Source organism: Delphinapterus leucas, chromosome 6 (genome assembly GCF_059928025.1).
Source record: "Delphinapterus leucas isolate spDelLeu-1000000601 "Yukka" chromosome 6, BTC_Dleu_Yukka2, whole genome shotgun sequence".
In the NCBI taxonomy this organism is placed as follows: domain Eukaryota; kingdom Metazoa; phylum Chordata; class Mammalia; order Artiodactyla; family Monodontidae; genus Delphinapterus; species Delphinapterus leucas.
The window spans coordinates 113,327,612-113,355,221 of record NC_143134.1 but is presented as its reverse complement, the minus strand read 5'-3'; the positions used below and the strand labels follow the sequence as shown (position 1 = coordinate 113,355,221).

Genomic DNA, 27,610 nt, shown 5'->3' with positions numbered 1-27,610 from the left:
TCCTCTCTGTGCCTCGGTTTCCTCACTTGTGACTGGGGGCTGCTGACTCTGCAGTCCTTGGGTCACAGTGTGGAATTCACAAAGCTCCCACGTATCTGATGATTCACGCTTGCCCCTCTGCAGGGAATTGCTATTCCCAGGCTGCCCACGAGGGAGCTCAGGCCAGGAGAAGGGATGTGACGCCCAGGTCGTGGGCCCTATAGGTGGCAGAGCTGGGACTTGAGCCCAGCCCTCCTATTTCCTTCCCAGCCAGTGTGCCTTCACCCAGGCCCCGAGCCTCACTTGCCCTCTTGGGCTAATGGGTGGTTGAAAGTGCCCGCACGCTTTGAAAAGTAAAATCGGCCACCCCGGTAGAGGGTCAGTAGGTGGAGTCCTTTTCCTAAAACTACTTGGCAGCACTGGTTTGAAAAGACAGAGCTTTCTCTGGAGGCCCTTTGTGCCACCCAGTGAGAGAATCCTGGCCTCGAGTGCCGACAGACCTGGGCTTGCTTTCTGCCGCTGACCTGGGCCGAGCCCCCAACTGCTCTGGGTCCCAGGGACTAGTCAGCCACACTCCCGGGACCACAGTCCCAGTGTCCACCTGGCACACAGGAGGGCGGGGGGGAGGGGCACATGCTGCCTGCCAGTCTGTCTCAGGTCAGCCTGTGGTCATTGCCTCCCTCATTCCCTCTAACAGAGGCTGGACCTAGGCAGGAGTGAGAGGAGCCGTGGAATGCCAGGAGCCTTGAAGCTCGCCCACCCACACAGCAAGCTCTGGAGCCTGGGCCAGGACGACATGGCCGTCCCCAGCAAGCCTCCTGCCACCTCCCCCGAGAAGCCCTCGGCCCTGCTTGGGAAATCCCCGGCCCTGCCCAGCAGGCCCCAGAACCGGGACGGCATCCTGAACCCCACCGACAAGGAGGAGGTGCCCACCCCCACTCTGGGCAGCATCACCATCCCCCGGCCCCAGGGCAGGAAGACCCCAGAGCTGGGCATCGTGCCCCCGCCCCCCACTGCCCGCCCGGCCAAGCTCCAGGCTGCCGGCACTGCCCTCTGCGACTTCTCCTCAGAGGGGCTGCAGGCGGAGCGGGAAAGGCGGGCTGCCCTGGGCTCAGCCGCGATCCCCGGGCTCCACCCCAGCGCTGCCCCCCAAGACCCCACCGAACTGCTCCAGCCACTCAGCCTGGCCCCGGGGGCTGCGGGCACAGGCAGTGATGCCCTGCTGGCCCTCCTGGACCCACTTAGCACAGCCTGGTCAGGCAGTACCCTTCCACCAGGTCCTACAGCCCCAAATGTAGCCACCCCATTTACTCCCCAGTTTAGCTTCCCCCCCATGGGGACCCCCACCCCATTTCCACAGCCATCACTCAACCCCTTTGTCCCATCTGTGCCAGCGACACTGCCTGCCATGCCCCTGGTCTCCACACCAGCTGGGCCTTTTGGGGCCCCTCCTGCTTCCCTGGGGCCTGCTTTTGCCCCCAGCCTCCTGCTGTCCAGTTCTGGCTTCTGTGCCCCACAGAGATCTCAGCCCAACCTGTCTGCCCTCTCCATGCCCAACCTCTTTGGCCAGATGCCCATGGGTGCCCACTCCCTGCAGCCCCTGGGTCCCCCAGCAGTCGCCCCTTCAAGGATCCGAACATTGCCCCTGGCCCGCTCAAGTGCCAGGGCCGCCGAGGCCAAGCAAGGGCTGGCGCTAAGGCCTGGAGACACCCCACTCCTTCCTCCCAGAGCCCCCCAGGGCCTGGAGCCAGCGCTGCAGCCATCTGCTCCACGAGAGGCCAGAGACCCCTTTGAGGATTTGTTACGGAAAACCAAGCAAGATGTGAGCCCGGCCCCAGCCCCCGGCTCAGTGGAGCAGCTCAGGAAGCAGTGGGAGACCTTCGAGTGAGCGGGCGCTGAGTGCTGGGGGCGAGCTGAGGCCCGGCTGCCCACCGCGGCAGCTCTGCGGCTGGCCGGCCCTGCTTCCCCTGCTGCTCTGTTTCTGTCCAGGTTCTACTGGTGGGAAGGGTTGGGAGCCCTCTCTGCTGCTCCTCCTCCTCTCCACACTGCCCACCTCTGGAGAATGGCACCAGTTCCAGCCTGGGAATCAACCCAGCTCCTGGGCACTTGTCCCGCCCTGCCACCACCCCTCCCCTGCACCCCTGATTGGGTTTTGCACTAGAGAGGTCATCTGGGCTGATGATTGCCCCAGACCCCATCCTACCTAGCTTCCCTCTGGAAACTGCCTGCCCACCAGGAGCCCCACGCCGCCTCAGGATGTGTCCTCCTGAGCCCTGTTCTCCTGCCCCAACTGCAGCCCAGCCCTGCACACCCCACCTTGATGGGCGCAGGCATTGGCAGTACCCTCGGCATGAGCTCGTCTGCACGAGACGCACATGGTTTGGAGTTTGCAGTAAGGAACCCCCCTCCCAGGCTGGAGGAGCTACCTGGCAAGGCATTTCCAAATCCTCTCTAGCAATATGCACACTCGTTCTTTCCTGAGTCTTCACCCCAACCCCCAAACTTCGTTTTTCTGGCTTGGTAGGGATTTGGGGGCTGAGGCATCCTTGCAATCCCTCCCGGTAGCCAAAGCAAGCCCCAGACAGGCCTGCGTGGGGCCCGAGAGCACCAGCAACTCTGATCTGTAGACGACAAAAACCGCAACAGGTAAATCTGAGAGCACCAGGAGGGGTCAGGCTGCCGCCCCGCACTCTCCCTCTGGTCCCCACAGGTTCTCCTGGTCTTGAGTTACTGTCAAGTGGGACTCGGCCTCTTGCTGAGTGAGTCTAAGGGGGCAGAGCTGAGGAGCAGACACCCACATTCCCACTGGAAGACCAGGCTTAGCACCACAGAGGTGCAGGAGTCCCAGCTGCCTGGCAGCTTGGGGCAGGAGGGCACCGAGCCCCTCTCCAGGCCCCTGGGGAGTGGGCGGGCCTGGCCTCTCGCACTTCTTGCAGCCTGGAGGCAGGAGAAGGGCTTGGAGCCGCCCCTCCCTATTTCCCCGGAGGCCAGCATCCCCAAAGCTAAGTTGAAACGTTTTGTTATTGTTTCTTTTATCTTTCTTTTCCTTTTTACTTTATTGATTTGATGAATCTTGAAATTGACTAGTTTCAATAAACCAAGTTAAAATGTGGCCCAACCATTTAAGAAAACAACCATCTGAGACATGCAGGAAATTGTGAGCATTTTGACCTCATTTCTCATTTCCTATTTGTGAATGGTCAGACATACAGTCTCGGGTGTCTGGCGGGGCAGGGGAGTTCCTGGAGACCTCGTAACCCCGGGGAGCCTGGTCAGCATCTGAGGGGCTAGGAGACCACCCCCTCAGGTTTGCTCTGACGCGGGGTGTGAAGAGCTGCTGGCCCAGCACGCAGCCCCTTCCTCCGTCAGTCATAGCCCCTCGGGCAAGTCTTCTGTCTAAATCTCGGCAGTGTCCTCTGGCTTCTGGAAGAAGGGGAGCCGTGTCATGTCTGGGCCATGTGGGCACCTCTAGGACACTCAGGTGTTTCAGCAGAGATTCCAGATCCACCCACCCTGGGCAGACCCCTGAGCCCCATCAGGTATAGGGTAGCCCACCCAGTGGGCAGAGTCTAAGGCAAGAGGTACCAGGTGGCCCCAGGGAAGCGGAGGCCACCCCCTGGTCTCCCTGGCTTGCTGGGGCCTGGTGGCAAGTGCTCCATGTTCACATGAGCACTGCTGTCTCTCCACTTGCTGGATTGAATGTGAAAATCCAAGGATGAATTGTGTGTGTGCGTTCAATAAAATCTTCTTGGGGAGAAGGCTGGTATCCCTGTGTCCTGAGGAAGCTCTGCGGGGAGGCGAGGCCTCAGGCGTCTTCAGCATCCCTGTTTGTAGAGGTAGAGGCGGGGCTTGGAGCAGTCAGGGGAGGCTTTGACGCCTGGCCCACTCTTAAGCCTGTTACCATTCGGGCCTCTGAGCCCAGCTTAGCCCCTTCTTCTTACAAGCAGGACCCAGGGGCTGGACTGGTTACAGGTGTGCACAGGCCTGCCGGGTCCACGGAGCAGGGCTGCAGGTCACCAATGATGTTTAAGGCACCCAGGCTCCAGGAAGGAAGTTCAAGGGGACACCTGGAGCTTTACTCCCACAGACCTCTCAGTAACAAGGGGAGAGCCTGGAGTCTGCACCTCTGTTGGCTGTGCTGGGGAGGGACACCTGGACCAAGCACCCAGAGAGGGTGTTAGACACACCCCGTTCCCCTATCTGCCCTTCACTCGGTTCCCTGGGCTGTGTCCCCCTCCCTGGGCTGCGCTTGAAAATGACAGGTACCCAGAACGCTTAGAAGCAAGAGAAGGACAAAAAAGAACAGCCCAGCTTTTATATATTGGGGTTCCACCCAGAATGTCTTGTCTTAGGAGTCTGCAAGAACACAGGTTTGCCAAATCTCTGACTTAATAAACTAACCAAGGCACCAGCTGGGGCTAAGTTGTTGCTACCAGATGTTTTCTCCCCCACTTTTCCAGGAGTCAGGGAGAAAGTTGGGGGAAAAGGTGGTCCCACCTCCTACAGGATAAGGACCAAGCAAGCCCCGTAACCTAGTGTTCAGGGCCCTTCCCATCCCAGTCTCAGCCCGCTCACCCCTTCCCTTGCCTCCATCACCACGTGCCTCCACCTCACATTTGACTCCTGTGCCTCTGGAAGCTGGCTGAGACCCCTAGGGGAGATGGGTAAAGTCCACCTCCAGTCGAGAAGTGGAAAGGGGTCTCCTGGCCTTGGCACAGGGGGTGCTGGCCTGGGAAATGGGAAGGACCGAAGGGCACATCTCCAGGTCAGGGACCAAGGGACTCTGAAGCTCAGAGGCCAGGCCCTCAGGCAAGTGCCCCTCAGAGAAGAGATCAGAGATCCCAGTGTGATGGCATCACCAGGGAAGGGACTGGAAGCAAAGCGGCCAGTTCTTCCCTTCATCTGTGTCTGTCCGCAGGACCAGCCCCGACCCAGAGACAGTGCCAACATTTGCCAAGCACCTGCCTCAGCAAACAACCCTGAGGGCTTCCTGCGAGGCCCTCCTCGAGTCCTCCCAGCGGCCATTAGAGAGGTGACTGGTCTGCAGGTGAAAGAGTGGACTCGCCAGGCAGCCTGGAGAGGAGAGCGCTGATGCCGGAGGGGCTGGAGAACCACAAGGTGGGCAGGGAGGGTTGCTCCTCTGTCATCATCGCCCTCTGGCCCCCTTGCTACCCCTCAGGGAGGCCCCTTCCCCGCTCTCACCCTCTCCCTTCCCGACACCTTGGGATGACCCGGGCAGCCCTCACAGCGGACTGGACTTTAACGAATTCCAGAGCTCCTTCCCCACTGTTGCCCTGCCCATCCTCACAGCAGCCCTGTGAGGTAGGCAAGGGCTGCTTTCCCCATTCTATAAGTGACAGGCCTTCAGGAGGAAGGCTGCAGTGGCCCAGACACCCTCCCCCCACCCCTCCGCTCCTGCAGGTCTGCCCCTCAGTCCTGCATCCCAGCGGGTGCCTGGCTGCCGCAGAGGGCAGAGACAGACCTGCCTCAGGGAGCACTTGTTTGGGGAGCCAGGAGCTCACACATTAACCTCTGGCTCATGCCCCCCACCCCACTGATTTCCAGCTGCCTCCAGGGCCAGGGCAGCCTCCGGAGGTGGGAGAAGTTGCGGGAGCTGGGTCTTTGGTCCTTGGGCAAGCCCTGGCCTGGCCTCCAGGAGAACTCGTGGCCCTGGGCTGCCCCTGCCCCTGCCCCGGGGCTGAGAAGGTGGTCTCCACTGCCCAGCTGCCCCTCCGCGGGGTCACCTGCACTCACTACACAGTGACGTGCACAAACAGCAAAGACGTGGGCGTGCCCGTGAGCCCCATCCGCAACACTCACTGGTCCCTGCAGATCAACAGGCCCAGGTACAAACACACGTGCACGCGCGCACTCACACACTCCTGAACACGTGTGCACCCGCAGGTGCTCCTCCCGGCACAGCCGTGTGCCTGCCAAGGTTAAGACCGGGCGGTTGGATGGAGCATGTCCACAACCTCGCCAGGCCTCTCTCTGCTTCCCTGAGCGCGCCCCTTCCCCTCAGTCCAGGACGGGGCAAGGGCCCCCAGCAAAGGGGCCACTTCCCCAGCAGGTATCCTGGGCCCGGCAGCAGCTCCCCGAGGCCCGGGAGGCTCCCGAAAGTGGCCTCCTTCGGTCTCCAGGTAGAAGGTGAGGACCTCCCAGGTGCTGGAGCCACAGCCAGGTGGGCCTAGATGAGTCTCTCCTCGGGTGGCACCTTGAGGACACTGTCCATCTCCAGCCGGGCTCCGGCCACCTCCTGCTGGCTTGGGCTGTAGGTGCCCTCTGACTGGCGGCGCTTTCTGGCCGCCAGGATCCCTGAGAGGAGCCCCAAGAGGAGGAGGAGGAGGCAGGCGCAGGCCGCAGGCACTGCCACCTCCAGCAGCGGGAACGGCGGCGGCAGCGATAGGCCCTTCTGGAAGAGATGCAGTAACACGCCTAAGACCACAGGGGCGGGGAGACCCCCCCCAGTTCCTTCAGAGGAGAGGAAAAAGCATCGCTGGGCAGAGGCTTCCCTGGGAGGTAGTGAGAGACCTGGCCCCAGAGGTATGCAAGCAAGTGCCTGGGAGCTACCTATTAGAGGCACCACAAGGGGATTCCTGTACAGCAAAGGGGTTCTGGCGAGGAGGAGAGAAAACACATTTATTGAATGCCTACTAGGAGCTCAGCACCAAGTGTGGGATTCATGTAAACCTTACATGACCTGATGAAGCGGAAGCGAGGACACCCCCTTTCTTCCGTGAGGACAGGAACCTTTGGTTTATTTTGTTTACCCGTGTATCCCAAAACGCACAGCAGAGCCTGCTCAGTAGGCACTCGATAAATATTAGAGGAGAAAACAGAGGCTTTGCCCAGATCCCCCCAGACACATGACTAGTGGGTGTCAAGCCGGGACTGGCACTGCCCTCTGTCCGCCCCCAACGCCATGCCCATGCCCAGCTCACACCACCATTCTTCAGTCCCAAATTCCAGCCGAAGGTCCTTCCTTCAACTGGCCAAGGTGGGCCTCAGTGCCCAGCCCTGCCACCCTGCCTCTCTCAATAAACACCCAATCTGAAGTGATAGGACCTGATCCCTCCCGAACCCAAAGGGCAGTCTGGGTTTTTAAGTGTCTGTGGAGACCATGCTCAACCCCCAAGTGGGAGGCATCTCAGGCAGTAGCAGGAGAGGCTCCCCAGCCAGGGGGCCCGTGCAGGGCATGAGCTGCAGCAGGCCGACCTGGCTGCTGGCGAGCTCAGAATCCACCAGGGCGGGCCCCCACCGCCCCAGACACTCAGACCAGGCTCTGGGGGCCCAGGAAACCACCTCTCTGCCTCGTCACAGACACCGGGATGCCCCCATCAGAGCTTCTACAGACCTGGAGTTCTGAAGCTCCAGAATCACAGACTTCCAGGGGGCAGAGGCCCAGGGCCTCAGATTCACCGGCCCTCCCTCTGTCCCATGAGACTTCTCAGCCCACTGTGACCTGGGTTCCAAGTCTCAGCCCCTAGCCCTGAGGAAGGTGCCCAAGACTGTAGAGAAAAATTCATCCCAGCCCTGAATGGGCCCTCCCCAGGCTCCGGCCCTGGGCACTTCAGGAGGAGCTGTAAAGCCATTTCCTCCCTAGGAGGAGGGTGGCGGGGGACGGGGCGGAGGGCGGTGGTGGGGGGGGGGGGGGGGTGATGTGTGCCAGCAGCTGTAAAGTTCAACTTGAAAGGAAACATTCCCCAGAAGCAGAGAGGTTTGGGGTTTATGACCCAGGCCGCCAGAAGCGTGTGGAGATCAAGGCTCCTCCCCAGGCTTCGTTCCTCGCTGCTGTGCCCACTCTGGGCTCACTTCCCGCTGGGCCTGCAGAGTCTGTTCTGCCCCTTAGCGGGGAGGGGGCCAGAGGGAGGTTCAAGCTCAAGCTTCCGGCTGGCCCCCATCTATTCGGACCCCTCCTCAGCTGAGCTTCCCTGGGGTCAGGGGCTACCTTCACGGCAGCCAAGCCTTCCCAAGCCTTCTCTGGCTCAGAATCCCGGGCTCCCCACACCTTCCTACTCTAGAATCCTGGCTCAGAAACCACCAGAGATTACAGGCTCTCGTATTCACCAATGTAAATCCCAGAATTCCAAGATCCTGTGGGCCCTGAATCCTGGCCCAGATCAGACTTGGCAAAGCCCAGCTGTTTCACTGCAGCCCCCAGAGGAGTGCTGGGGGCCCCTCCTGTGTGGGAGTGTGGAAGCAGCCTGAGTCTCCTTTCCCTGCTCCCCCCGACCCCGTGACAGGCCTGGCCCAGGAACAGCTCCACAGGTGCTGTATACGCTCCCCCGTAACATCATCTCACTAAAGTCCAAAACAGGGCACCCACCCTCTCGGGCATCACTCACCACCACTTCGCAGAACTGGCCTGAGAAGCTTGCACTGCAGATACATTCATATACCCCACCAGCTGTCCGGCAGGTGCCGCCATTCAAGCAGGGGTTGGCTTCACAGGGGATCTGACACCTGGGAGGCAGGGACAAGGGTGGGGCTGAGAAAGCTGCTCCCTCCCAGGCTGCCTCTTGTTCCCCCAGCTCCTTTACTTTCTCAAACCCTCCCCCACCCCCTACACACACTGGCATCAAAGCTCATTCATCCACTGTCCCTACCTGGCTGGGCCCTGCCAGGTGACTGATGCTGAAAGCGATCTCCATCACCTACCACGCCCCTTCACCCCAGCATTCATGACAGAAAGACTGTCACTCCACCAGAAGCACGGGGGGAGCCTGTGTAAAGCCACCTGCCCAGGGATGCTGACTGTCTGGAGTGGGCCCAGAACCTGCATTTTTACAGTCTCCCCAGGTGGAGGAGTGGGAGGTGGGCTGAGCACGGAGCTCTAAGAAACACCACCAGGCAACTACTTCCCAGCAGGTGTCTGCATAACACAGGATGGTCTTGGAAGCCCCAGAGGGAAAGAATTCAAGCAAGAGAGGTGCACTGTCTGGCACTGTGACGACAGTGAGGGCTGAGAAGGTGAGCAAGGATCCATACCCCACTTCACCTGCCCTGGCTGGAGGGGATCCAGAGGCCCGCCCTGCCCGACTCTCCACACTCAGCAGCCCACCTCCCAGGCCCCTGGACCCCAGACCCACCTCTGGCCAGCAAAGCTCTCCTGGCAGCTGCAGTTGGCACCCTGGGGCCCACCCTCACACGGGCCACCATTGAGGCAGGTGACATTCAGGCTGCACTCCTCTGGCAGGACAGGCAACCTGAGGAGAAAGCACAGAGGCTGGCCTGGGGACAGGACACCTAGGACCTGGCCCACCCCCACGCCCGTGGGTCACTCAGGTGACCTGAGCCTCTGCATTGTCATCCAAGGAATTAAGAGCCACTTCCTGGAGACCCTGCCGTCAGTCCTGGAAGCCGTTTCTAGGGTGGAAGGGATGGGACATAGGGCTGCCACTCTGTGACTCCAGCCCTACCCCCACCAAGGTGTACAACATCGGGCTGAACCCTTCGAGGCTGAGTCCTCCGAGGAGCTGATGAAATGTAAGTAGTCTGCCCAGGGCAAGAGCAGCCTCCTAGACATAGAGCTTGGGCCTGACATTCTTTGCGTAGAGAGGGGGATTCAGGCCTCTGCCACTCCGTAAGTTTGGCTCCGAAAGGAGTGGGGAGTCATGGCCAGACTGAATAAGGGAAGCGGTCAAGACTCGGACCATCTCTGCCTGTTCCCGTCCCACGGGACTGACGAAGGAGGGCATCCGTGGTGGGCAGCTCGGCAGGAGAGCCTCTAGGCTTTCTTCCGACACTAGCTCGGGGTTCCCCCACCCCGACCCCCAGACGACAGCGTTATCTCAAATTCAAATTTACCCGGGTGTCCTGTATTTCTTCTGGCAACTCTAGGGGGCTGCTGTTCCCAAGTTACAGATAACAGCGCGGTGGCTCAGAGAAGGGACGTGGCTGGCCCACGGAACCAGCGCATCCGCACCCGGGCTTCCGGACTAGTCTGACCCACCCCCCGCCCCCGGGATCCCCACCCCTGCCCCGTAAACGCCGGACCCCTCGGACCCATGCCGCCCCCGGCTGGCCGTGCGCACCGGCAGCGCGGGCCCGCGAAGCCAGGTGGGCAGCGGCACTCGAAGCGGCCGTCTGGGCGCGTGAGGCAGCGGCCGCGGGCACAGGGCGCTGAGCGACACGGGTCGGCGCGGGTTTCGCAGCGCGGACCCTCCCAGCCCAGGCCGCAGGCGCAGGCGAAGGCGTCGAAGAGGTCGCGGCAGACGCCGCCGTGCAGGCAGGGCGAGGGGACACACACGGGCGCACCGCGGCAGCCGAGGCGCGGAACCGGCGCGCCGGGCCAGGCCGAGAAGGGCTCCCGGGAGCCAGGGGCCGCGTCGGGCCGCGGGCCTGCCAGGGGCAGCGGGAGGCCGCCGAGCGCCACGCGGCCCAGGCAGCCCGTGAAGTTCTCGGCCAGAAGGACGCGCGCGCCGCCCGGGCCGCGCAGGAAGTCCAGGTCGCTGGCCAGGCCCCGCAGCGCCACGGGCGTCGCCGCGCCGTCCAGCCACAGCAGCCAGCGCGACGCGGAAGCCGCGGGGCGCTCCATGGCCAGGCGCACGCGGTGCCAGGCGCCGTCGGCCACGCGCGGCCCGGGCGCCGGCAGCACCGCCCCGGGCAGGCCGGGGCCACTGCGCACGCCGGCCGCCAGCGAGCCGTTGCGCACGGCCAGCCAGACGGTGTCGGGGGCGCCCGCGGCGCGCAACAGCCCGGCCTCGGGGTCGCGCGTGCGGAAGGCCAGAGAGAGGCCGCTGAGCGCGCGCCCGGATGACGCGTTGTGCCCGCTGAATTCCGCCGGGGGTCCCTCGCGGAACGTGGCCTCAGCCACACCTGCAGGGAGAGAGAGAGTCAGAGGACGGCCTATCGGTACCCAGCCCAGCCCAAGCACACCTGGGTGATGCGGGGACCAGCCTGCCAACCCCCGTTCCCCCCACCTCCGCGGTCTGGGGGCGGGGGCACACACACCCACCTATCATCTAATCCCAGGAACCGTTCCCCCCACCTCATAACTCTCTACCGCCAAAGAACCAGCTCCGGGCTGGGGAGACCTACCCTCCTGTGCCCACCCTGCCCTCCAGGTCACAGACCAGGCAATGATAACACCTTGGAAAATCTGCCTCCTTCTCTCCTTAGTGAAGTGGCCCTGTGTCATCACCGTGGCTCACTCTTCACTGCAATCAATTTAATATTATAACACAGTCATCTTCTAAAACTGCTGGCCATGGTCTTCTCCTGCTGGTCCTCCCATGGCTCCCCATTGCCCTTGGCAAAAAGTCCCAAGCTGCCTGGCCTAGCATTCAAGGACCCTAGCAACGCTGATACCTCTACTTGTGTTTCAGTTCTTATAAACCTCATGCCTTTGCACATGCTTTGCCCCCTTCCTGAAATGTCCTTCCCTGTGCCCTGTCAGAGTCTTATTTGCCCTTGAAAACCTAGCAAGTGCTCTCTTCCTCCAAAAAGCCTGTCCTTCTGGATGCGGTGGCCCAACCACACTGGGCTGGGGCTGTTGGCATCCTGGTCCACTGTCTCTGAGTCCTGAAGGCAGGGGTGGGATCTAACCCAGCTTGGGTGTCCAGCACCCAGCATGTGGGCTTTCCAGGGCAGGCACTCACAGACAAAGCCATCAGGGACCTCCTCACAGGTGGCAGGCGGGAGACAGGGCTGGCCAGGACACCACAGCTGCTGGGCACATGTGGGCCCAGTGAAGTTAACAGGGCAGGTGCAGTGGAAGTCATTCCAGGAGACAAGGCAAGTCCCACCATTGAGACAGGGCTGAGGCTGCAGGAGAATCAGGGCAGGGACTGGCTCAGGCCTGGGGCTAGCATCGCCCCACCATAACCATCCTTGCAGTGGTTCTTCACTGAGCACCTAGTACAGATACATTACCTCCTGACAAACAAATAGAAAAGTAACTAGCGTTCCCATTTTACAGATGAGGAAACTGAGGCTCAGAGAGGAGAAATCACTTGCTGAGTCACCTAGCCTGTAAATAGAGGAGCCAGAGTTCACACCCAGGCTATTCCAATCCTAGAGCTGGTTGGTGCTTTGTTCATGAACCTGGGTGTCCCTGTGCCCCAAGCAACTCTCGCAGAAAGGCTTGGGCAGCCCTCTGCCTGGGTCAGGGTGTCTATCTCAGATTAGGACTGAGAGGAGAGGTATGGAGACTACCTTAGGGCAAGAGCAGCTGGCCAGAGAGGAGATGAAAGTGAACTCTGCTCTGTCTCTCTCCAGCACTGGGACCTTGGGTGGGCACTCTACCTCCTGGTGCCGACCTGACCAGTAGAAGGACATGCTAACCTCCAGCGAAGCAGGATGGATCCCGGAAAAAGGACCCACCCTTTCCCTGTGGCACTCACACTGCACGTGTCCTCGGAGACACAGCCCATGGTGAGGTTCCAGGACCGCCTGCTGCCCGGCACACTGGGCAGGCTGGAGTTCTCCAGCAACGGTGGAAAGAAGGGGAGGTGGAGGCTGTTGAGTCGCAGGTCCTGAATGCAGCCTCGGAAGGGCCCACCCCAGGGCTGGGCGTCAGCAGGGAGGAGCCTCCCGCCCACGTGCACCTGCTGCCCCAAGCCCTGCAGCTGATCAGGCCCAAAGCTGAGCGTCACCAGGTGGCGGAGCCCATCATCCCAGCGCCCGGGAAGCACCAGGGCAGGACTGCCCAGCACCTCAGCCCGGATCTGGCCCTCACGCAGGAACACTGTCAGGCCAGCTACTGAATCGTTGGCAAGTTGGAGCAGAAGGCCAGCACGTTCCCGGGTGCGGAGGAGGAAGGACATGGTGAGGTTGGGGCCTGGCAGCTGGTCGAGCAGGAAGGAGGCAGAGCTCAGGGTGCCCCCCAAGCCAAAAGTGGCAGCAGGAACCTCTGCAGGGAGAGAGGGTGCCGGGCATGAGGCCTGTGGGCTGGGGGCAGGCACAGCCCCTGCCCTGGGGCCCACCTGGCTCGTTCCTCACCATCAGCACATGTGGGACCGCTATAGGGCCGGGGGCAGTCACAGCGGAAGTGAGTCCACAGGTCCACGCAGACCCCTGCGTGGGCACAAGGCGGAGGCTGACACTGCTCCTGGCGCCCGCAGCCCAGGAGGACATTCTCGCCGAGATCCTCAGGCAGGAGGAGATGCCCGTCCACGTGCACGTCCTGGAGGCAGCCCGTAAAGGCCACACCACCCAGCTGCGTGGAGCAGAACCCAGCAGGCGTCGGGGCCAGGGAAGCCGGAGGAGGCGGGGCCACAGGACTGGAGGCCACACAGAGGTGGGCAGGGCAGCCCTCGTGCCAGAGCCGCATCTCCAGGACCCCAAAGCGGAGCATCACCTCCACTCGGTGCCAGTGGCCGTTGTTTAGGGGCAGGTCCAGCAGCCTCAGGATGCACACATTGTTGCCGTGGCTCCAGAGTGTGGCCTGAAGCGTGGTCTCCACCAGTGCCAGCTCCAAGCTGCCCTGAGTATCAGAGCGAGTGGCCAAAGCACCAGCAGGTATCGTAGTACGAAACCTCAGTGCCAGACTTGGGGAGCCACCAGCTGGCACCGAAGCCCGCACAGGGTTCCCAGCCACAACGGAGAAGGTGGTATTCTGGCCACAGAAAGGTCCATGGGTACCAGGTGGGCAGCGGCAAGCATAACTGTGGACCCCTGACTGGAAGGTGGGGATGCAGGAGGCAGCCAGCGGACAAGTGTGGCCTTGGCAGCCAGTGAGCTGCACGGAACAGTCACGTCCACCCCAGGCCTCTGGGCACCAACAGATGTAGCCCGCCACGGTGTCTTCGCAGGTCCCGCCATGGAGGCAGGGCTCCGACAGGCATTCGTCCACATCTTCCTGACATGTCAGGCCTTCAGGAGAAACCAGGCCAAGGCTCAGCACCCAAGGCCAAAAGCACAGTCTTGACCCAGAGCTTAGCTGCCTCTTGGGACGGGGACCTCAGTATCTATCAACCAAACCCATTCCCAATTTCCAAAGGATTTCTCAAGGTCCCCTGAAGTCCCCAGAGGCTGGAATCCAAGGTACTCCTTCCTTTACCATATCTTGTGAGTCGATTCAATCCCCTAAATACTCTCCAATGCCCCCTTTCCTCCCACCTCACCTCCCCTGCCTCACCGGCTCGCTAGGCCATAGACTAGTGTCCTCTAGTTCACCAGCCTCCATCATCCATCTCTACAAGTAGCCAGAGATCTCTTTCTAAAGCATCACCTGGCCAGGTTCCTCTGCTACTTAAGGTCCGATCACTCACCCTGGCACTCGAGATTCCTCGTGGCCTGGGTCCTACCAGGAGTTCATATGGCAACCCTGCTCCCTGCAAACCTTGAGCTGCCTGTTCCTCCAAACACTTCCTGGGAAGTCCTGCCTCTGGGGCTTTGCTCATAGTGCTCTCTCTGGAATGCCTCCTTCTCCCTAATCCTGCCTTTCAAACTCCGACTCATCCAGCAAAGCCCAACTTCAAATGGCCAGTACCCTAGAAGGCTTTCTCTGACTCCCAACTCCAAGCTGCTGTGTCACTCCCAACTCCTTGCCCACTCCCAGGCACAGCTCCCCAGAACCCAGTATTGAAAACATCTGTTTACTCAGCTGAGATCTCCTCCAGGGGCCTGGATATGTCATTGGTGCCCAGAAAAGGACTTGGCATGGCCTTTGTGGACAGAGAGATGAAATGGAGGAGGGAGTGGGGATGGATGTATGCATCTGTGGCACTCGAGTAGCCCCTGGTTCTAACCGCCCACCCCCGTCCCTCTGCCCTAGGGCCCTGGCACTGGCTGTGAGGTCACCCTCCCCTCCAGGGGCTCCCATGCCAGGTGCTCTGGCCCCAGCGTGGGTCAAGAGGCTACAGCCCAACCCCTGCTCAGCCAGAGCCTCCACAAGACCACTGAGGCCAGCCCTGCCCATGTAACCCAGCCAGGGGAACCCAAGCCCAGAGAAGCCACCAGGATTTGAATCCTGGCCCCAGTCAGCCCACAAACACCACCGCCTCCTTCTGGGGATGGCCAGTCCCACCTCCCCCTGCCAACGGCCAGTCCCACCTTCCCCTGCCCAAGGCCCCAGCCCTGCATACCTGCCAGGAGCCACAACACCCCCAGGAAGGTCCGCAGAGCCCGCAGCCCCATTGCATTTCCCCACAGACAGGCTGAGAGTGGTGGGCAGGCACCAAGGCTGGGGAGCAGAGCTCCCCGCCTGGCCAGCCGCCTCCTTCAGAGCTGGCTCAGGAATGCCAGGCACTGGCCTCCCCCACGCCCAGCACAACCCCAAGGGAGGATGGGGGCGGACCAGCCCCACAGCCGGGGTTCCCCCTCCGGGTCCTTGACCTCAGAGGTCTGACCTCCCTGCCACCCATCAGCTGAGCTCAGCTTGGGGAGGAGCTGGGCTCCCGCTAACACTGTCGAACCTGGGGGGATGACACACCCTCTCTAAAGCCTCTATGGCTTCATCTGTAAGATGGGGATTTAGAACCCTACCTCGTGGGGCTTTGGTGAGGAGCAAAACAATGCAGAGAATACTCTTCAGATGCAGGGCATGCTGCAGTGAGCCCAGTGTGTGCCAGGCACCCACGAGGCCACTGTTCCTGGGGCACTGTGCCTGGGAGTGGGCAAGGACTCAAGGAACCTCAGCCCATGGGGGCAGGAGATGGGTTTTCAGGGTGCCCAGAGGTTTTGGCCACCCAGAAGTGGGATGCTGAGCCCCCAGCACCTTTGGGGGGTGAGAGTGGAAGGGACGGTGGTGATCACCACCTCCTTCCCCCAGGCAGGGGAGCCTGTGCCCAGCAGCCATGCCAGGGAGAGGAGGCAGCTTGTCGGAGCAGGAATGCGGGCGGGTGTGGGGGAAGCGTCACAGGCATTCCAGAGGGGGCAGGGACACTCCGTGCTGTGTGAGGAGGTCCTCGGGTTCATCAGTATCCGCAGGGAAGGGTGTCTGTGTGTCTCCGCATCCTCTGTACCCAAGGCAGGGAGAGGCTTTCTGCAGGCCCAGCTCCTGCCCAGCACACCCCAAAGGTGTGCCCAGCTCTCCAAAGGTCAAGCTCATTCTTCTCCAGACACTGCCCACAGCTTTCCGTAACAGCCCCCGCCGTCCACCACACTCCCCCATAATCCACCACACACCCCCCACCTCCACCACACCCCCCACCACCACACTCCCCCCACCTCCACCACACACCCCCCACCACACTCCCTCCACCACACACCACACACCCCCCACCACACTCCCTCCACCACACACCCCACCTCCACCACACACCCCACCACCACACTCCCTCCACCTCCACCACACCCCCCCAACCATACTCCCTCCACCTCCACTACACCCCCCCCCACCACACTCCCTCCACCTCCACCACACCCCCCCACCACACTTCCTCCACCTCCACCACACACACCCCCACCACACTCCCTCCACCACACACCCACCGTTTTTACCTCCTCTGTCCTGGCCGAATTGCCCTGTCCTCCCTGCAGGCCCCTCGGCCTCTGCCCAGCCCTTTGATGTCAGGTGTCTAGGGCTCTCTCTGCCCAACACTCCACACTTTCTCCTGGATAACCTCGGCTGCCTGAGACTCCAGCTGCAGGACCCCCAGTCTCAGGCCCCTCTCCTGGGCCACAGACCCCAGATCACCAGTCCCTACCCAGGCTCCTCCCTGTAGGTGCTCCACAGGCACTCAGACTCAGTATGGACAAGGCTGAGCTCACCATCCTCTACCCAATGTCACCCAGGGCAGAAACTCGGCCAGCATCCCTGACACCTCCCACTCACACCTGGAAAAACCCTCAGGGCCTGTAGCGTGCCCCTCATAAATATTTCTCAACCTCCACTCCAGAAGGTTTTCCCCCCACTCCCACCTCCAAAGCCCAGGTCCCAGCTCAGTCCTCTTACCTGTCACCTGGCCACTACACCCACCTCCTCCCTAATGTCCTTGACCCCATCAATCCAGCCTCCACACATCAGCCAGAAGGAACCTTCTTGCCCCAGGTCCACCGCATCTGACCTTGCCCTGCCCCAGTGCCCACCGCACCCCAGGCACCTGTGTAGCCATCTGAACAGTGGCACTGGAAGCCATTGGGCAGGTCCTGGCAGAGGCCTCCACTGAGGCATGGCCGTGAGGCACACTCGTCCACGTCCACACTGCAGTCGTCCCCTGCAAGAAGCCCAGCTGTGGTTCCCACAGCTCCCTCAGAGCCAGACTGGAACTGGAAAGGGCCCATCTTATAGCTAGGGAGACTGAGGCCAGAGAGAGGTGCTTGAACCCAGCTTCGGCATCCCTCCCGCGCATCTGGACACTACAGACCTGCTTCCCTGGAAGGGGGCTCACCCTCAAAGCCCAGAGGGCAGCGGCACAGGAAGCCAGCAGCATGGCGGAAGCTGAAGGCTCCTGGGAAGGCGGCCTGGATGCCCCCGTAGAGGGTTGGGTCGGAGCGCTGCAGGCACTGGCCCCCGTGCTGACAGGGGCCCACCGCACATTCATCCTCATCCACCTCGCACCGCTCGCCGCTGTAGCCTGGGGACACACACAGGTGGGCGCCAGGTCACAGGCGGTCACCAAGCTGCAGCCCTCCACTGCTGCCAGGCCAACCCAGCTCAGATATGGTCACGGATATTCCGAGGGAGGGACACACGGACGGGGTAGGAATGACCAGTGCAGGCTTCACCAGCATCAGCATCGTGTTACTATTATTACTAGCATTACTGAGCACTCTGCACGTGCGGGGCCCTGTACCAAGGCTTGATGGGCGCTACACCTTTTTACTCTCCTCAGAACAGCCCAGGAGCAGGTGCTGTGATTAGCCCTGTTTAGCAGATCTGGAAACTGAGGCTCAGAGAAGTTGCAGTCACAGGCACACACTGGGCTTAGTCCACTCAGGGTGTGTGCGCACGGCCAGGTTGTCCTCCTCAGCCTGAGACCCCGCCCCTCTGGGCGTGCGGGCGCGCACGCGCACACGCTCTCGCGCACGCGCACACACACCTGGCCAGCAGAGGCAGCGGAAGCTCCCGAGGCCCTCGAGGCAGGACGCGTTGTTCGCGCAGGGCGCCGACGCGCACTCCAGCACCTCCTGCTCGCAGCGCGCGCCCTCGTAGCCCGTGTCCGCGCAGTCGCACCGGAACCTGCAGGGGGGCGCGCGACCGGAGCTGAGCACGCGCCCGAACCTCCAGCTCCCTCTATCTCCATCGCGCCCCCCACCCCGCCGCCCACCGCGCAGCCTCACCGCTTGAGAGCACCCGGCCGCCCGCTCACCCGTTGACCAGGTCGTGGCATACGCCCCCGTGCACGCACGGCTGGCTCTGGCACTCGTCCAGGTCCAGCTGGCAGCTGGCGCCCCCGAAGCCCGGCGCGCACACGCAGCGGTAGGAGCCCAAGCCGTCCAAGCACGAGCCCCCGTGCAGGCAGGGTGCCGAGGCACACTCGTCCACCTCCGCCTCGCAGGTCACGCCTGGACAGGGACCGAGACAGACAGAGAGATGGCCGCCCAGAGGGAGCGCGAATGAGGCCGAGCCAGGCTGACGCGAAACCTACTCCAGACTGACCAGAAGCGGACCGTCAGGATCCAAAGAGAGAATCCGTTGTTCCATTCATCCAGAGCAGGTGTTTCTTGCGCCAGCAATAACAGTGGGGTTGAAACAACACAGACATCCCTGCCCCCTTGAGCTCATACCAGTCTAGCCCAGGAGACAGGGATTAGGTCAATATTACGTAAATGTAATATTGCTCAACAGTGGGTACGTGCTAGATGCTGTGACAGCAAGAGGCAGGGTCTTAGCCTGGGGTATTGAGAGTCAGGGAAGGCTTCTTGGAAGAAGAGACTTGAAGGATGAGGGGGCATTCGCTAGACTAGGATAGGGGGCTGTGTGAGCAGTTGGATTCCAGAGAGACTAAGTCTCTCCAGAGAGACTATTGGTGAAGACCTGCTTGGGGCAGGGGCATGATGCCCTAGGGCAGGGGTGCATGGAGGGTCGGGGAGCAAAGGGGAGAGTGAAGGAGGTGGGGCAGGAGTGGGGAGTGTCAGGCCTTGGGGGCCAAGTAACACAGTCCGAGCTTATCCTGAAAGCTTTAAGCAGCTGATATACAGTCCTCTCTACATTTCGCTCTGCTGGCTTTTTGTGGAGGGTGTAAGGAGGGACCCCAGCAAGGAGGGGCACACCCGGTGGGGGATGCTGGACCAAGGTAGCCAACTCCTTCAGGCTTTCCCTGCACTGTCTTGCTTTTACAACTGGAAGTCCTGTGTCTTGGGAACCCTCTCAGTCCTGGGTAAAACCAAGACGGTTGGAAGACTCTCAGGGGAGGGGCTGTGGAGATGAAGGGAGATGGAGGATCTCAGGGTTTGGAAATGTACTGCCCGAGCTCATCGTGGAGCCCGCTTGTCATTGTACACTCCAGTGGCCCTGCCTCTACCCCCTAAGTGGGATTGGTCGTGGGGGTCTGGGGACCCAGCTGGCTCCAGCTGGAACCTTCCCCCCTTCCTGGCTCAGTGAGCACAAAACAGGGGCCCTCCTTCCTGTGACCCAGCCCCACTCCCACCCCCTGTGCCAGGGGGAGCCAGGCCCAGGCCGCCTGGAATCCCAACCTCCCCCGCCTGGCTAGGAAGGGAAGGAGGAGGAAATGAATCACAGCAGGCGCTGTCCCACTCACATCCACAACTCACCCAGAAAGCATTACCCAAAGTGTCTGAGCACCGCACATCTGGGCACGCACACACCTGCTGGCACCCACACACAGACTTTCCCACAAACACATTCAGGGATCCCAGACACCCGTGGATACTGGCAGACACAGAGGCCTTTACGTGACCTACTCACACATCCACAACTAATCTATCCAGACACCTGAACTCTCAAATGATGAGAAAGGTACATGGAACCCGTTTCCAAAGTTCATTTTCATCTGTGTGCTGAGATCCATCTCTCCACTCTATGCCCCCTCTCCCCGGAGCCCAGCCCCCAAGTCTGTACCTCTTACTCTGAGGTGACCTCAAACTGCCCTCTGCCCTCAGAGAGAGTCATCTGAATTCAGGGTTGAATAGAACCTGGAGTGTCCACACTGCAGGCTCCCAGCTGCCCTAGACCTAGCCTCGCTCCCAGACCTGTCCCTAGCTGCGCCCTCCTTCCTGACTTCCAGGCAGTTGCTCCAGGATGCTCTCGCCTTGGAGGGTGGATGGGACTGGGACGGGGCCATACTCTGGAGGAGGGAACTGTCCCCCTCAAGACAGCAGAGATCCCTGGGGGTACATCTACGTTACAATTTGAGCAAGTCCACCAGTGTCTCTATGCAGGAACTCTGGGGGCTCCTGCCCCCAGGGGAGAGGGTCCACATGACAACCTGAACCATACCGGGGTATCGTGCTCCAGAACCATTAGACGAGCCACCAGAGGATGTCTGTGCTACAGCCTGACGGGTCTGGAGTGAGTCGATGCTAGAAGTACTGTCTAGATGTGTCCTCGTTAAAGCCAAGCCAGGCATATCTACACTCTAGTCCCAGAGATGCCTGAGGGGTGTCTCCACTACCAGCACCACCTGAACCCTACAAGGGACTGAAATAACACTTGTCCAGTGTCTGTAGTGTGCCAGGCGCCGTGCCAGCGCTCGCCCATCACGCTCTTTTCCGGAGCTGCCAGGTTAGCCCGAGGGGCATTAATTCCGCAGCATGACCAAGAGTGGGCACACCCTAGAGCTGCCAGGATGCCTGGGGGTGTCTCCCCTCTAAGGTCAAAGCTGAATTCGTGATTTGACAACTCTGAGCCGCTGACGGGGTCGACATTACACACGCCTCTGGGAAGAGCTGGGGCCATTACCTGCATAGCCGAGGGGGCAGTGGCACTCGTAGCGATCGGCCAGGTTGTGGCAGGTGGCCCCGTGGTGGCAGGGCCGGGACGCACACTCATCGATGTCCAGCTCACAGTGTGGGCCCTGGAATCCGGGCACGCAGTAGCAGCGGAAGCCACTGGGGTCTGGAGCCTGGGGCACACACAGAGCACCGTGGTGGCATGGCTGACTGGCACAGCCCCGGGGCTCCAGGGGCCCACAGGTATAGCCACCATTCTCTGTAGCCTGGCACTCGGTCCCTGGAGCACATGGGTCTGAGGCACAGGCACCCGGGGGGTCCGAAGGCGCCGTTCCTGTAGAGAGAGGAAACTGGCTGGGCAGGGTGGACGAGGGCTACCAGGACACTCCCCTCCCCACACCCAGGCCCATCCCCAGACCCCAGAGTCAGCAGCAGGGCTCTGTCAGTACTCTGGAGGACGCAGGGAGCGCCAGGGGGTCTACACACCAGGTGCCAGCAGGCTGCATGCATCTGCACCCAGAACTGGGAATGGTTTCAGGGGTGCCTCCAAAGCAGGGAAATAGGACCCGGGATGCCTGGCTCCCCGGGCAGGATTAGTGAGCAGATGCCCACTAACCCTGTGAGCTTTTCGCTCCACGGTGTCAGTGCAGCCCCGCAGCGCCCCTCGGAAGCAGGCCCTGTCAGGCCCGTTTTACAAGAGAGCGGATCCAGGCTCCAGAGTGAAAGTGAGGACTTGCCTGAGGTCACACAGCAAGTTCGTGCTGGCTTAGCCCTCAGGGCCTGTCCGTGTGCTCCAGCCCCACCTGGGGAGGGGATCCCCGGCCTGCTCCCTCCCAGGAGGGTGTCTCCTCCCACTGCCCACTCCACTGCTCCCGCTGGGGGTCTGGTAACTCCATCCCTGCGTGAAACTGGAGATGGAGGACTTCAAAGGCCCCTCTCTCCCCTCCACCCCTCCTCCCCTCCTGGCCCTGCTGGCCTGGGAACTTCTCAGAGGATCCCTGGCCCTCACAGTATCCGCCGCCATCAGCAAGTGTGAGTGGCCAGACTGGCCGGGGTCACAGGGTTCAGGGCAGGTATTGAGACCAGCCGACTGAACTCCCAGCTCCAGCCACTGCGACATCTCCACAAGGCAGAGCTCCCTCACTTAGAGGGTCATCTCCTGATCTGGAGCCCGCCTCCCTCCCACCCTCCCTTGCTAAGAGCCTGTCAGTGTCATGCGGGCGTAAGAACTTTTGAAGCTTTGAAGTCAGACAGCCCTGGGTTCAAATCCCCACTCGGCCAACAAGCTATGAGACCTTGGGCAAGTCATTTCTCCTACTGAGCCTTCGTTCCCCAATCTGAAGAGGGTTAATAATAGTACGTGCCTCGTAGGATACGGAAGGATTGAGAGCCTCAGGGACGGCAGTCAAGTGCCCACTCGGGGTAGGAACTCAGTAAGTGATGGAGGAACGGGAGCCGCCCGCGAGAAGGAGGCACCTCGGACGGACCTGGGGCTCCGAGAGGCGCCCCTCCCCCACCCAGGTTGTCAACCAGACACTAACCAGGCCCCGGAACAGCTTCGGGCCCTGTGCCTCCCCTCCCCCACCCAGCGAAGACCCCCCCCCCAGATAAGGCTCGACAGCCTCTCAGGCGTCATCCACATTCCACCAGGCAGGGCTGTCCACCGGCCAGCCCCAACCCTTGCCAGCCAGGGCCAAGCAGGATGGGGGACAGGGAGACAGAGGTACCGACCGACCGATGGACCCAGGGAGAGAGCCCAGCTGTCAGCCCCACCGCCCAGCTCCCAAAGCACCTGGTACAGCTCAACATGGGCTCGCTCTCCAAGATTCTCACCAAGAGGGGGTAGGGGCAAGCACCCACCCAGGGCCAGGTGTGTGGCAAGGGGACAGAGGGTCTGAAACACTGTCAGGCCAAGATAACCTTCCAGGGCTCTGGGCTCCACAGACCCTCTCTGCCCACAGCTCCCCTCCCCCAAGCCTGGTCTCACCAGTGAGGGCAGGGGCCATCTGGGCCTCTCTGAGGGACTTATGGGCAGCTTGTCTTTCTTCTTCCCACCCTGAGCCATGGTGGCGGATCAGTATAGAGCCTGGTCCTCCAGGGCTAAATAGTCCCATGTGGGTGGGAAGATGGTCTGATTGGGAGGGGGAGATGCTCTGATGGGGGTGAGTGGATCAGGCTTCCTTGGGAAAGGACACAGGTTTGGGCATCAGACCCGGCTTGTATCTGGGGTGTGAACAGTGCCCGCCTTGTGAGTGTTGTGAGGGGCCACTGAGGGAACGTGAAGCCCCGGCACCAGCGAGCCTTCAGTGAGGGCTCTGGCCATTACAGTCAGGGTCCCTGGACCCAGCACACTCAGGAGGAGCAGCACAGTGGCCACAGCTCCCACTTGAAGGGCCCTGGCTGTTGGGTCCTATGCCAACAGGCCCTTCGTTTAATCCCAGCAAGCGCCACCCCTCATCTGTGTGACCCAAGGGACCCCACCCCAGTCTGGAGCTTTGCCCCTGATTCAGAGCAGGCTGAGGAGGCAGCACTTGCGGGGACAGGGGAAGGTGCTTCATCACTGTGGGAGCAGGTGGGCCATGACCCTGTATGACGGAGCCCCAGGAGGCCGAGCCCAGCCCCACTGGAGGAAGGAGTTCCTGCAGGCAGAGAGGGAGGGAGCTGTCCGCCCTAGGAGGCCTGCAGTGGTGCCAGAAGCCTGCATGTGAGGCCCAGCCTTCTCTCTTGTGTAATCTCTGTCTTCACAGTTACCTTAGGGGGTGGATAGAGCTATCATTCATTTTTTACAGTTGAGGAAAGTGAGGCTCAGAGATAAGCGACTTCACAGTTCCCTAGGAGGGGCTGGAATCCAAACCCAGGTCTCACTGCTCCACAGCCTCCACTCTGGGGGTTCCAGAATCACCCCAGGACCTATATAAAGGATACGGATTCCTGGGCCCCACTCCAGACCCAGAGATGCAGAACACTTGGGCCTGGGGCCCAAGAATCTGCATTGCAACATGCTCCCTGGGGACTCCTTTGCACGTTGAGGCCTGGGAACAAGCACTGACCTTGGGCTCTCTGCCTCCAGGGAGCGAGCCTGGGAGGCCTGGCTAGCCCAGGGCTGAGGGGAGGAGAGGTGAGGATGGCGGGATGGAGAAGGGGCCTTCCCAGCCTGGCTGGAGGGGCGTGGCCTGTTGCCAGGGTGACGAGGGGCCTGTGCTTATCTTTACAAATCCCTCCTGACCTCTCAGGCTGCCTGGGACGACCTGGCGGGGGAAGGATTAACGGACACCCGCCCCTCCCCTTGGACCTGCTGCCCTGCCCTGGGAAGGCCCAGAACCCACCTCCGGGAAGAGAATTTTCTTCATGGAAAGGACAGGATTATAATAACAGGAACCATTTCGTGAGTGCACGTGTAGCTGTGCTACACATCTTGCATCTATTATTACATTATTGTGTTTGATTCAAACTGGAAAAGGTGGGTGCCAGTAAGAAAACTGTTTCTCTAACTCAGAGAGGTTGATAAACTTGCCCAGGATCATTCCTCAAAAAACTAAGAAGCAGATCATTTCCAGACTTCTGTGAAGTCCACATCTCCCAATGCATGTGAAATTCCCACTTTGCAAACTCTAAGTTGCCACCCATGCATTGTCATTTTAGAGCATTCTAGCCCAGCCTCCCCCAGGCACTGAAAGAGTCTCTCAGAAGGCTTGCCTGAGAGTGAAGCTTCCAATATCAGCCTGGGCAGAGCGGGCAGTCTTCTATGTCTATCCAGATCCAGCTGCTAGCAATTGCACGGTGCTTCAGGCTTCACTCCGTGCCTAGCTACTCCTACTTTATTTGCACTTGTAACAGGCCTAATGAGAACTGCCAACGACTAATGAGAAGTGTTTGCTGAGGGTGGGTTTTGTAAAGCTTCTCATCTTGACAAGGCAAAAAAGAGAATACATCTGGGAAGCCACCCAAGATCCCATAAGATGTGCTTCTGGCATAGGGAAAAAACTGCCCACCTAATAGCATGAGGCCCCAAGGGTAGGACTGAATAACAGTGCAGCACAGCTGGGGCAGAGCCATCGGGAAAGGGCTAAATGCCTCTAATAAGGCAGCAGAGTTTGGAATAGTCTTTTACAAAAATGTTTATCACCTGAGGTTAAAAGACATAATTTTGGTAACCCCCACAATAGCTGTCGTGGATCCACTGCCTACCCTTTGCCTGGCGTTGGCAAATTCCAATGTTTCCAGACCATGGTCTCAGAGGGCTGGGGCCATGGAGGCACTTCCTGGAATGGGCGTGAGACCGGGCAGATGGGTTCCCAGGCCTGCCACCCCAGCAGGCCACTTTTAACTATTAGTGGCTTCCGGCTCCTTTCTAAAATTTCCTTTGAAACGGGATTCCATGCCAAACCTAAGTTGGAGAACTGCTGCATTTTCTTATCGGATTCTTGTAGCAGCCCTCAGAGTGAGCTGGTTTGCCCCCTTTAGACAGAAGCACAGAGAGGAGATGTGACTTTACATAGACTGGTCCCATAGGCGCCTGTGAAATCCTGGCCCTGCCACACACAAGCTGTGACTCTGGGCAAGTTACTGACCCTCTCTGGGCCTCGCTTTCCTCCTCTGTAAGCTGGGGGTATCAGAGTCGACTTCATAGGGCTGTTGTGAGAATTAAATTCGATCATGTTAGTCCAGGAGCAGCACGTACAGGCTGATGGTATTATTCACTTGCCAACAGATCTTTACTTGGGGCAAACACTGACTATCCAGCAAATCCTGACGTTAGAGCATTTGTGTGTGGCTCCCTGCTCCCTGCCTCTGTCCTGCAAGCCCCCACCCAGCTCTGGCTGGAGGAGGGGCCGGACTTGGGGGCTGGACTTGCTGCCCCTTTGTCAGCTGGGCTCCCTGGTGTGCAGGCAGCCGGGAAGGATGTGAGAGCCCCGATGTGCCCCATTGTGCTCCAAGATGCTTGGCGCTCTCCTAGCAACCAGCCGGGCCTTTGTGGCAGACTAGGCCCAGGAGGGAGGGGCCCCGCTCAGGGCCTGGCAGGGGTGGGCAGCAGAGCCAGGGGCCCAGGGCATCCAGAACCCCCATCCCCTCTGGAATGGAAATTACTTTTCAAGTGACATCATCCCTGGCCCATCTCCTCTGGGCAGTCAGGGCTTGGGTCCTGGCATCCAGAAATGTTCATACCCATAGCACCGCACCCCAGCTTTCGGGGATCCCCAGGGAGGGGGGGCTCCCTGTGCCAACATTGCAGGGGGAAAGGCTGGTCCTGGGAATCCCAGCAGGGCTGCGGGCGGGTGAGTGTGTACATCAGTGTCCGCTCCCTTCGGTAGCATCCGTCTACTTGGTGTTCACTTTGCCACAAGGTTCATGTGAAGGTACCTCTGAGTGTGAGTGCACACCTGTGTGCAGGCACGTGTCACGTACAGCTAGGTGTGTGTGCTCGAGTGCATGTGTGGCGGGTCTACACGTGCCTCTGTGTGCCCTTGTACATGCCACACCACTGTGCTGGTGTGGGGGAAGTGCACGTGTGTGCGTGCACGTGCCTGCGTGTGTGCACTGTACGGTAGGGGACAGACCAGGATTTCATGCCCCTTGTGCAGAGAGCAGGCCCCCAGCTCCTCTTTGGTTTGCCTCAGGGGCCCAGCTTGTAAGGCCCCATCCTTCCCTGAGCCTCAGTTTCCTCCCTTGCAAAACAGGGGCCTTGTCCTCCACAAGGGCCCTGCGGAGAGGAGACGAAGGTTTTGTGAGCCGGGCCGTGCGAGAGGCTGAGGAAGGCCCCAGGGAGGGGCCTGAGAGGTTGGACCCACATCCTGGGACTCTGAGGAGGTGGGGGCTCCCCCGCTGCAGCGGAGCCCAGGCCGCCCTCCTGCACAGGACTTCCCAGGCCTGGCCCCGTAGCTATAGTGACCAAGACAAAGCATCCCCAGACCCCCCAGGAAGAATTCCAGGCCGGCGCACACGTGAATCCACTTGGACAAAAGCAAAAGCCTCTTGGTGAACGGGGTCTGGCTTCACGAAGCCCTTTCAGCTTGATCTGGGAACGCTGGGAGGCGGGGAGGGGGCAGCGGTGGACACATGTGTTCCCAGATGCCCAGCCACTCCCCAGGGACGCCAGAGCACCCCCAGCCCCGCAGTGCAGGCAGGGTGATCACCAAACGGAGGGGATGCAGGCAGAAGCCCTGGGTCTCCTTCCCTCTTCTCCACCCCAATCCACTGGGCTGGGGTCTGCTGCCCCCACCCCACGTCCCCGTGTCGAGAGCAAGGACACAGTTCAACCCACTCAGTAAGTTGCACCCCACAACTCGCGCTGGGATATAGCCCACCAGACGCACAGAGCCTCAGACACAACCCCTGGCTCGCGCGGGACAGCTGCCCAGCCTCACAGCTTAGACGTGCCTACAGCCCACAGCCCATAACCTGCGCACAACTCACATGAGAGCCCCCAGACTCGGGCCTCACAGGCCAGAACAGCCCAGCCCAACACCCCTCCAAGACACACGGCCCACCCATTACCCGGACCCCGGCCGGTGGCGGTCCCCCCACAAAGTCCCCCGTGACCACGCAAGCTCCAGTGGCCCCCAGATGCGCACCCCCCTGCACCCTGCAGTCGGGCCCGGCACCCACACGGACACCCCACGGCCTGGGGTGCTGCCCTGGGTCCCCCAAGGCTCGGCCCCCAACTCACCGACCGGGAGGGCGAGGGCAGAGCCCCCGAGCAGCAGCAGCAGGAGAGGGGCCGGGGGCCTGGGGTCCCGGGTCCCAGGCCGGGCCAGCGCCATGGCAGCGCTTTGCTCGGCGGCTGTGGGAACGGGCGGCCTGGCTGGCTCCACACCCCCGTCTCCCTCCAACCAGCACTAATGCCGTGGACAGAGGCCCGGCCCCTCCCGCCTGCCCCTCCCCCTCCCCTCCC

General features: G+C 61.0%; 2 protein-coding genes across 9 annotated transcripts in view; one reads left to right on the top strand and one right to left on the bottom strand.

The window, feature by feature from the left end:
* DENND1A (DENN domain containing 1A) overlaps nt 1-3,737 on the top strand; it is a 530,720-nt gene extending 526,983 nt beyond the window's left edge. For all 8 annotated transcript variants that reach the window (XM_030761610.2, XM_089913732.1, XM_089913734.1 and 5 more), the window contains one exon: nt 677-3,737. In XM_030761610.2, coding sequence (XP_030617470.1) covers nt 677-1,867 — 1,191 coding nt within the window. In that variant the 3' untranslated portion in view covers nt 1,868-3,737. The remainder of the gene's footprint in view (nt 1-676) is intronic.
* CRB2 (crumbs cell polarity complex component 2) lies at nt 2,995-27,610 on the bottom strand. Its single transcript, XM_022578771.3, has 13 exons — nt 27,386-27,610; nt 20,729-21,052; nt 18,177-18,372; nt 17,907-18,046; nt 17,256-17,441; nt 16,968-17,081; nt 12,922-13,794; nt 12,324-12,832; nt 11,580-11,745; nt 10,014-10,797; nt 9,069-9,185; nt 8,325-8,442; nt 2,995-6,391 (listed from the first exon to the last, which is right to left on the bottom strand). Exons 1-13 carry the CDS (start codon nt 27,477-27,479, stop codon nt 6,167-6,169), a joined length of 3,846 nt encoding a protein of 1,281 aa, XP_022434479.2. The 5' UTR covers nt 27,480-27,610; the 3' UTR covers nt 2,995-6,166.

What these genes read in the sequence shown, in the direction of transcription:
- CRB2 (XM_022578771.3), bottom strand. Translation starts at nt 27,479, where the DNA reads ATGGCGCTGGCCCGGCCTGGGACCCGGGACCCCAGGCCCCCGGCCCCT. An exon ending in CTGCCCCCTCGGCTATGCAG is followed by an intron (nt 18,373 to 20,728) that starts GTAATGGCCCCA and finishes GTCCCTGTCCAG; the next exon opens with GCGTGACCTGCGAGGCGGAG. An exon ending in GGTCCCTGATGGCTTTGTCT is followed by an intron (nt 10,798 to 11,579) that starts GTGAGTGCCTGC and finishes CTCTCCCTGCAG; the next exon opens with GTGTGGCTGAGGCCACGTTC.